The sequence below is a fragment of the Stegastes partitus genome, unplaced genomic scaffold (assembly GCF_000690725.1).
Source record: "Stegastes partitus isolate 25-593 unplaced genomic scaffold, Stegastes_partitus-1.0.2 Scaffold1992, whole genome shotgun sequence".
Taxonomy (NCBI): domain Eukaryota; kingdom Metazoa; phylum Chordata; class Actinopteri; family Pomacentridae; genus Stegastes; species Stegastes partitus.
In genome coordinates this window covers 82,335-92,825 of record NW_007579723.1, presented here as the reverse complement: position 1 = coordinate 92,825, position 10,491 = coordinate 82,335, and the positions used below count along the sequence as shown (strand labels likewise).

Here is a 10,491-nt window from a genome sequence, read left to right as displayed (position 1 = left end):
TGCTCTTTACTTTACTTACCTTCAGGGTTCTTAGACACAGTTAAATTCCACTTAATACGGTCTACGCCATAAACGCCACTTATGCTACATGTATAAAGTCCTGCATCCTCAGGTTGAGCACTGCTGATACTCAGCTTTGTAGGTAAGTTGTGGTCTATTGTCACTCTGGGAGAGGAGAAATTTGAAAGTGTCTGATTCGATGTAACAGAATGTGCAAAATAAGATCTGCCTTTAATCCAGTAGATTTGCGTTGCATCTCTGGAGGATATGTTGCAACGGAACATGACCGAGTTTCCTCTGGACACCAACATACTCCTGTAGTCATCTGTAGAAACAATAGCTGGAAGGAAACGATGAATAAACATAAAAAGAACTCTGTACTTACATCTGAATAAAAGCATCCGTCACAAACAGAAATCAGCTCTGTACCTGGACAGACGCGCCATGTCACTGAGAGCAGAATAAAGAGCAGAGCTACTTGGTTTACGCTGAACATGATGCCCATCAGACAGAGAAGGAAGACAAAGTGGAGCTACACAGTTAGCTTTTACAGGTATTTGTGGAGGAGGCACAGAGAAAAGGAAGTGGTTAGTTGCTCTTCTGCTCAGCTTATAAAAAAAGAAAAAAAAACATTGTTGAATAAAAAATCCAGTTGCGTTAAAATTATATACAGTTATTTAGTGGACATATGGACAAGCAAAGTAAAATCCTTTGTCAAAATGAACTGACAACATGATCACACAACAAATAACTTTGCCACTACTTTCAGTCACTCATGTCAGAAATCAAAGTATAAAATGCTGCTACGTAAATGACTGTCTTAAAGGACAGGAAAACCACTTCTGCACTGTGTGAACCAAGACTGTTGTGTGACACTTCACAGCAGCATAAAGCGTGGGGGACTTCATAGTGTATGCGCTAACCATAATAAACGGTTCTTGATGACGATTCTCTTGTGTTGCTCAGTGTGTGTTGGAAATAGTCGACTTGTTGTGTACCATGATGGTGAAAACCACTCATCTTAAACATCAGTAGATCCTTTTCACAGAAAACAGTCTGACACATCACTGTCAGAAAAGCAGGTTTCTGGTAGTGTGTATGGTTTGCAATCACACTGTCATGAAAGAACACAACAGAGNACAGGAAAGTGTTCACATCTGCAAATCTGGAACTAAAAGGTATCACTCACCTGCAGAGGCAGACCACTGACATGACGCCGCATAGAAGCAATCCAATAGCAGGTGTAAGTATGTATACCAAATACCATGACCAGTGGGTTGCTGCATGAAACCAACAGTGAATTGAATGAAGTATCATGCAGTGTGTTATGTGTTGTGTAGAAACCATGAGCCTTGCTCTTTGCCTTACTTACCTTCCGGGTTCTCAGACACAGTTAAATTCCACTTCATACTGTTGAATCCAAGAACGGCACTTACTCTACATGTATAAAGTCCTGCATCCTCAGGTTGAGCACTGCTGATACTCAGCTTTGTAGGTAAGTTGTGGTCTATTGTCACTCTGGGAGAGGAGAAATTTGAAAATGTCTGATTCAATGAAACAGCATGTGTAAAATAAGATCTGCCTTTAATCCAGGTGATTTGCGTTGCATTTATGGAGGATATGTTGCAACAGAACATGATCGGGTCTCCTCTGGACACCAACATACTCCTGTGGTCATCTGTAGAAGCAGAAGTTGGAAGGAAACAATGAATAAACATAAAAGGAACTTTGTACTTACATCTGAATAAAAACCGCCGCAAACAGAAATCAGCTCTGTACCTGCACAGACGCGCCATGTCACTGAGAGCAGAATGAAGAGCAGAGCTACTTGGTTTACGGTGAACATGATGCCCATCAGACAGAGAAGGAAGACAAAGTGGAGCTACACAGTTAGCTTTTACAGGTATTTTTGGAGGAGGTGCAGAGAAAAGGAAGTGGTTAGTTGCTCTTCTGCTCCGTTTTATAAAAAAAATAATAAAACATTGAGGTATAAAAAAATCTAGTTGCGTTAAAATTATATACAGTTATTTAGTGGACATACGGACAACCAAAGTAAAATCCTTTGTCAAAATGAACTGACAACATGATCACCCAACAAATAACTTTGCCACTACTTTCAGTCACTCATGTTATAAACCGAAGAATAAAATGCTGCCACGTAAATGACTGTCTTACAGGACAGGAAATCCACTTCTGCATTGTGTGAACTAAGACTGTTGTGTGACACTTCACAGCAGCATTAAGCGTGGGGGACTTCATAGCGTATGCGCTAACCATAACTAACGGTTATTAACGACGACTCTCTTGTGTTGCTCAGTGTGTGTTGGAAATAGTCGACTTGTTGTGTACCATGATGGTGAAAACCACTCATCTTAAACATCAGTAGATCCTTTTAACAGAAAACGATCCGACACATCAAAGTCAGAAAAGCTGGTTTCTGGTAGTGTGTATGGTTTGCAATCACACTGTCATGAAAGAACACAACAGAGCCATTGTAGAAGTTATTAGTGGCAGCTGTGTGTTCAGTCAAAACATCTGCTATGTTCATTGTTCATCCACTAAACGTACTGATATTATCCCCAATCACCGGTTTCCGTAATTTCCCTGAGTATGAAGGTGATGTAACACATTTGTGAGACCATGTGGATATAAACAGATGCTTAACAGAAAACTCCCAGACTTTACTTTTAGCTGCATTGCATCACTTCTGCGTTGTTCTACAGGACATATCCCATACAGCACAGTGTACAGAACAATTATTAGAAAATCACCCTCCAATCAAACCCCTTGGTTCATACCTGGCTTCAGGTGCACTTTAATTTTGGTTATACTGGTTTGAAAAAAATGTCAGATGTCTCTTTGTTTTAAGAAATAAAATATTCTTATTTTACAAAGTGCCTTGTCTGGAATGACCCTGTTGCAAAATACACATGGAAAATAGTGCAGATGGAAATATCAGAAAACTAGAGAGCCCTCAGTAGAGGGACACATCTGCCCAATGGATGCATGTTGACCTGATTCTGTGTTTTACTGTGCATCTACTTGAGGATGAACCTGAGAACACAGCTTAGGAAGACCAGAGCCAGGAAAGCCACGGGCCCTGATGGCATCAGCTCCAGACTCCTCAGGGACTGTGCAGACCAGCTCTGTCAGGTGGTCTGCTACATTTTCGATCTAAGCCTGAGACTGGAGAGAGTGCCTGCCAAGTGGAAGACTTCTTGTGTGGTCCCGGTCCCAAAGACCTCGTGTCCCAAGGAGCCCAACCATTTTAGACCCGTGGCCTTAACCTCCCATCTCATGAAGGCGCTGGAGAGGATCGTCCTGAACCATCTTCGCCCCCTGGTGAGCCCAAACATGGATCCTCTGCAGTTTGCATACCAGCCTGGAATTGAGACGGATGACGCCATCATCTACCTGCTGCAGAGATCCCTGTCTCACCTGGAGGACACTGGAAACCCCATGAGGATCACGTTCTTCGACTTCTCCAGTGCCTTCAATACAATTCAACCCTCACTGCTTCGGGTGAAGCTGGAGAGAGCGGGGGTCAGTGACCAGCTGGCTGCATGGACCATGGACTACCTCACTGACAGACCCCAGTATGTGAGGCTACAGAACTGTGTGTCTGATGTGCTGGTGTGCAGCACTGGCGCTCCTCAGGGCACAGTGCTCTCACCTTTCCTCTTCACCCTCTACACATCGGATTTCTGGTACTCCACAGACAGCTGTCATCTACAGAAGTTCTCCGATGACTCTGCCATCATAGGATGCATGTCACAGGGGAACGACTGTGAGTACAGGAAGGTCATCATGGACTTTGTCGACTGGTGTGAGCAGAACCACCTTCAAATGAACGCCAGCAAGACAAAGGAGATGGTGATCGATTTCCACAGGAAACCCACACACACTCCACCGCTGAACATCCAGGGACTTAACATCGAGAGAGTGAGGACCTACAAGTACCTGGGTGTTCACCTAAATAACAAACTGGACTGGACAGACAACACTGACTCTCTGTATAAGAAGGGTCAGTGTCGCTTATACCTGCTGAGGAGACTTGCTTCTTTTGGCGTGTGCAGGCCACTGCTGAGGACCTTCTACGAGACTGTGGTGGCATCAGTGGTCTCCTATGCAGTAGTGTTCTGGGGAGGGGGGTGCTCTGAGCGTGACAAGAGCAGACTCAACAGACTGATAAAAAGAGCCAGCTCAGTTTGTGGCTGCCCCCTGGACTCCATTGAGGTGGTGGGAGAGAGGAGGGCACTGGCCAAACTGTCTGCCATCTTAGGAAACACATCCCATCCTCTGCACCAGACTGTGAACTCCTTACGCAGTGCATTCAGCAACAGACTGTTACACCCAAAGTGTAAGAAGGAACGTTTCTGCAGGTCCTTCATCCCAACAACAGTCAGACTTTACAACACTGCACTATAGACTCCGCTGGTACCTCTGTTACTGCTGCACTTTTTCTTTTTTCCACCAACAACCACATTCCACTATGTGCAATAACCATTACTACCTCATCCTTGTGTATATAGTCTTCTTTAAAACAAAAAAAAAAAAAAAAACATCTTCTGTATATAACGTTTTTTTTCTCTTGCAATTTTTGCACTGTGTGTTTTCTGTTTCTATTTCTTTCCTACTTTTTGCACTGGGTGTTCCCAACTATTCTTGCACTGACTGTACACTGTTTTTTGGAGCTGGTGTAACAGTGAACTTTATCCAATAGCAGGTGTAAGTATGTATACAAAATACCATGACCGGTGGGTTGCTGCATGAAATCAACAGTGAATTGAATGAAGTATCATGCAGTGTGTTATGTGTTGTACAGAAATCATGAGCCTTGCTCTTTGCTTTACTTACCTTCAGGGTTCTTAGACACAGCTAAATTCCACTTAATACTGTCTACGCCATAAACGCCACTTATGCTACATGTATAAAGTCCTTCATCCTCACGTTGAGCACTGCTGATACTCAGCTTTGTAGGTAAGTTGTGGTCTATTGTCACTCTGGGAGAGGAGAAATTTGAAAATGTCTGATTCGATGAAACAGAATGTGTAAAATAAGATCTGCCTTTAATCCAGATGATTTGCGTTGCATGTCTGGAGGATATGTTGCAACGGAACATGATCGGGTCTCCTCTGGACACCGATTTATTCCTGTGGTCATCTGTAGAAACAATAGCTGGAAGGAAACAATGAATAAACATAAAAAGAACTTTGTACTTACATTTGAATAAAAGCATGCGTCACAAACAGAAATCAGCTCTGTACCTGCACAGACGCGCCATGTCACTGAGAGCAGAATAAAGAGCAGAGCTACTTGGTTTACGCTGAACATGATGCCCATCAGACAGAGAAAGAAGACAAAGTGGAGCTACTCAGTTAGCTTATACAGGTATTTGTGGAGGAGGCGCAGAGAAAAGGAAGTGGTTAGTTGCTCTTCTGCTCAGCTCATAAAAAAAAAAGATTAAAAAAAATTGTGGAATAAAAAATCTAGTTGCGTTAAAATTATATACAGTTATTTAGTGGACATACGGACAACCAAAGTAAAATCCTTTGTCAAAATGAACTGACAACATGATCACACAACAAATAACTTTGCCACTACTTTCAGTCACTCATGTCATAAACCGAAGAATAAAATGCTGCCACGTAAATGACTGTCTTAAAGGGCAGGAAAACCACTTCTGTATTGTGTGAACCAAGACTGTTGTGTGAGACATCACAGCAGCATGAAGTGTGGGGGACTTCATGGTGTATGCGCTAACCATAATAATAAAATAGAATAGAAGACAATAAAACTTTATTGATCCCTTCGGTGTAAAACCTCAGGGAAATTGTTAAACGATTCTTGACAACGATTCTCTTGTGTTGCTCAGTGTGTGTTCGAAGTAGTCGACTTGTTGTGTACCATGATGGTGAAAACCACTCATCTTAAACATCAGTAGATCATTTTCACAGAAAACAGTCTGACACATCAATGTCAGAAAAGCAGGTTTCTGGTAGCGTGTATGGTTTGCAATCACACTGTCATGAAAGAATCCAACAGAGCCATTGTAGAAGTTACTAGTGACAGCTGTGTGTTCAGTCAAAACATCTGACGTTCATTGTTCATCCACTAAAGGTACTGATATTATCCCCTTACACTGGTTTCCGTAATTTCCCTGAGTATGAAGGTGATGTTACACATTTGTGAGACCATGTGGATATAAACAGATGCTTAACAGAAAACTCCCAGACTTTACTTTTAGCTGCATTGCATCACTTCTGTGTGGTTCTACAGGACATATCCCATACAGCACAGTGTACAGAACAATTATTAGAAAATCACCCTCCAATCAAACCCCTTGGTTCATACCTGGCATAACAAGAGCTTAGTCTGTCATGTAACACAGATATTTTGTATGGGGGGAAGCATTTTGCTGTAATTTACACCTATAGCTAAGCATGTACGACATATGACCTTGGATTTGACCTTGACCTTTCGTGCAAGATCAAACGTCCCATCACCACTATGGGTTCCTATCTGATTGTAACAACAAAAACTATATGTTTCTCTTACATCTTTTCCAAGTTATAATGGATTTAATATTTGTGATGATTTAAGACTTTCAGTGTGACCTTAACCTTTGTCTCAAGGTCATACGTTACATCACTAGTTTATAGGTCTCGAATGTCTGCCTAAGTTAGTATAATAACTTGTCTTTTTGTGCATTTTTACTCATACAGAGCTGTTTTTTGAAATGCAACCTTTGACCTCTGTAGCGGTCACCAATGCATGTATTGACCCCAAAAACTAATCACTCCGAGAAGGGACCATATCGAAATCATATAAGAAGTTTCAGGTTCAAACTCCTCTCCTGTAAAGTGCTACACTGTTGACAGACAACAAAAAATAAAACACGCACTCACACACATACACACACACACACACACACACACACACACACACACACACACGATTACTCTATAGTTGCCCATTGATGGGCAATTATAAAAATAATAATTTCTATTATTCTGTATATGTACTTGAATTGATTATTTCAAAGCGTGTTTACAGAGCAATGCTGCAAACCTAAATATTAAATGGAACATTAAACTTGGCCGAGTTTAAATATAAAACAGGAGATTTATCAGAACATGACCGTGTCTCCTCTGGACACCAGCACACTCCTGTGGTCATGTTTAGAAGCAGAAGTTGGAAGGAAACAATGAATAAACATAAAAAGAACTCTGTACTTACATCTGAATGAAAGCGTGCATCAAAAACAGAAATCAGCTCTGTACCTGCACAGACATGACATGTCACTGAGAGCAGAATAAAGAGCAGAGCTACTTGGTTTACGCTGAACATGATGCCCATCAGACAGAGAAGGAAGACAAAGTGGAGTCTGAATGTTAACTTTTACATGTGTTTGTGGTGGGGCTGCAGAGAAAAGGAAGTGGTTAGTCAAAGTTTCAAAGATCACACACTTCATGTTGAATAAAATGAATCCAGTGTAAAGTCCATGAATTCAAATCAGAAAGTTGATTTACTGCTTGATTCTTACTTGAACATACACTGAAAACTATCTCACTGATCATAATCATTTGATGAGCTGAAATATAAACAGTACATCTGGTGATGCCACAGGAAACCACCCTGATGCTTAACATGCGCTCAGTGCATGTCAAAGGTTTACCTTAATCGGGTCTCAGTGAGCTGTGTGTGTCTGCAGGAGTCACCAGCTTGTATGGACCACAATACACAATGACAAGAATCAGACCAGACTTGTTGACGTTAATCCATCTCATTTTATAGCATTTGGTGTGCCAGCAGAATTACAGCATCAATCTTGTTCATTCCTTGTGTCCACTGAGTAAAGCAGCAGAGCAACCCACACTTGTCCTCCACTGGAATAACTTAAAACAAAACTGTATTTAAAAAGTGAAACGTGCAAAACACAAGTGACTTTTATGTTATAAAATTCGACGATGCACATTTGAGGAAACTTTATTATCATTATGACAACATTCACTGTGCAATGCTACGATTAAAACATTCATGCAACAGAACATATTACATTTCTCCTACTGCTATAAATATGAAGGCCGATTTAAATAACTTCATGTCTTAACATGAAGACACTTGTCCTCCCTCTGATGACCTTCCTTTTAAACACCTGCTTTGATCCTAAAAAACAAACAAACAGGATGTCCATCAAATTTCTTCTCCCTCTTGTCTGCGTAACTTTCAAACTTCCATCTGAATGGCCTCCCAGCTCACATGTGACCATAGATTGAATTCAGCCTCTCTTTGTACTGACTCCTCTTCTTGTTATTTGNGGAATAACTTAAAACAAAACTGTACTTAAAAAGTGAAACGTACAAAACACAAGTGACTTTTATGTTACAAAATTCGACGATGCACATTTGAGGTAACTTTATTGTCATTATGACAACATTCACTGTGCAATGCTACGATTAAAACATTCATGCAACAGAACATATTACATTTCTCCTACTGCTATAAATATAAAGGCTGGTTTTAATAACTTCATGTCTTAACATGAAGACGTTTGTCCTCCCTCTGATGACCTTCCTTTTAAACACCTGCTTTGATCCTAAAAAAAAAATAACAGGATGTCCATCAAATTTCTTCTCCCTCTTGTCTGCGTATCTTTCAAACTTCCATCTGAATGGCCTCCCAGCTCACATGTGACCATAGATTGAATTCAGCCTCTCTTTGTACTGACTCCTCTTCTTGTTATTTGTCCTGTGACCCTGACGGAGGGGCACCTGTGAAGATAGAAGGTCAAAATAAGTTCAATTAGGACAGAAAATAAAACAGAAAAACACAACAGCAGTAATGATGACAAAGTGCTTCTGACCTCTTCTCCAGGCTGAGGAGGATCCTGGTTCTGGACTGGATCTCCATTCGGTGTCCTGGTCCTAAACTTTCTGCAGAGATAAAGCATTGACTGATAATGGCACCTCTCTTCTCAGCACTTTTAAGGTGTTTCAGAAGCTTTATTCTACAAGACTGAGTAATTAAAGTTCCGTACATGGAAAATGCACTTTGAATGTTGTACAATCCAGTCTCACGGCAATTCGTGAAATAGTCACAAAACTTAATCTATTAAGTTGTGTCCTGGGAGACGATTTGCCCACTTTTTCGTGTCCCCCACCACAAATTTCAAACCAATACGTTTCAACTGGAATTATCTTTTGTGTCTGGGCCACATTTTTTCCCATTAGACAACGCATATGCTGTGATGTTTTTGTCGTTCTTTTCTTCCAACAGTCAGGCATTAACCAGTTTTCCTGTTATGGCCCGTCCACACTAGTAGCTACAGAGATCTCTATACAGATGTGTGCGACCACACTGACCAACGTTAACATTTTGTAAACACCGGCACTGAGCAGCTACTGTGTGCTCCAGCTGCTATAAGCTCCATATCCATTCAAATAAAAAAGGCAAAACATATCCAGGCAGACAGAAGATGTTCTGAGATCGCTCTGAAAGTGACCCCAACGATATCATTCATAGCTATTATATCTGGCCCAGACACGAAAGACAATTCCAATTGAAATATCTTGATTTGAAATTCGTAGTGGGTAACACAAAAAACATGAGGCAGCTCATGTCCCTGGACAAGAATCAATAGATTAAGTTTTGTGACTATTTTACAAATTGCTGTGAGACTGGGTTGTCTTGTAGTGACAAAAGAAAATCAATGAATAATTTGAGTCTTTTTTCTTATATATGCAAAAACATCAAACATTTCTAGTTTCAATTCTTCCAATTTGCTGTTGATAAAAATATTTCTAAACTGCTGTAGCCTTACTTTTTCCACAAAGCAGGAGCAACTATTACAGATGAGAGCGCACGCATTCTCAATTGCACACAACATAAAGCAGGAAATAACAGCAAATTAACCAAACAAAAGTGATGTTCCTTATTAAAGCGAATGTGCACAATGATCTCCATCATATTTTCACACTGTATATGCAAGTACATGTATATGTTTTTAATTGTGCAGTAATGGGGTTGTAACTACTACCATTCTGTTCAAATGATTCCTGACACTAATGTGTTTGCTGGCAGAACAGAGAGTGAAGCAATAGTTTGTCTCAATCCACTGCGTCAACTGTCAGTTACCAACAGTTGTTCTGTTTGCATGAGTTTGCACAACAAGTTACATTCACACGTCTTCGACTCTCACTTCTCTGTTTATGTTGCCACAATGCAGTCACACACATTTGAGATTATGCAGTGGAGCCACACGTACAAACTCTGCTCTGCCAGGAGCATAGCCAGCATTTCAGGGAATTTGTGCCAAAGTACGGTCTGCTAAGGGTGCTTGAATTTTTTCTTTGAATCAAATATAGGAGTCGTGTTGAATTATATTGTGTAAAAATTGTATTTCCCAGAATTAACATCTAAGTGCTGTTTCCAAACTTGCAGTTTCAAAGGCAAACACTGATGCTCAAAGGGCTGGACATCAAACTTTAG

At 40.8% G+C, this 10,491-nt stretch overlaps 1 protein-coding gene across 13 annotated transcripts in view; it reads right to left on the bottom strand.

The window, feature by feature from the left end:
* Positions 1-10,491, bottom strand: part of LOC103373482 (hemicentin-2-like) — a 25,975-nt gene that overhangs the window by 13,628 nt on the left and 1,856 nt on the right. Inside the window, exons 1-4 of one of the 13 annotated variants that reach the window (XR_521066.1) lie at positions 5,224-5,364; positions 4,918-5,003; positions 1,373-1,432; positions 1,190-1,280 (exon numbers count right to left, since the gene is read on the bottom strand). Coding sequence is in view for 10 of the 13 variants with exons in the window: in XM_008303372.1 (XP_008301594.1) it covers positions 1,190-1,280; positions 1,373-1,432; positions 4,918-5,178; positions 5,268-5,343 (488 nt within the window). In the remaining 3 variants the exon portion in view is untranslated. Of the gene's footprint in view, positions 1-19; positions 326-429; positions 558-1,189; positions 1,281-1,372; positions 1,679-4,857; positions 5,179-5,223; positions 5,365-7,509; positions 7,911-8,340; positions 8,775-8,866; positions 8,937-10,491 lie in introns of those variants that run through there. The other 12 variants (XM_008303372.1, XM_008303380.1, XM_008303379.1 and 9 more) reach the window with 12 other exon arrangements.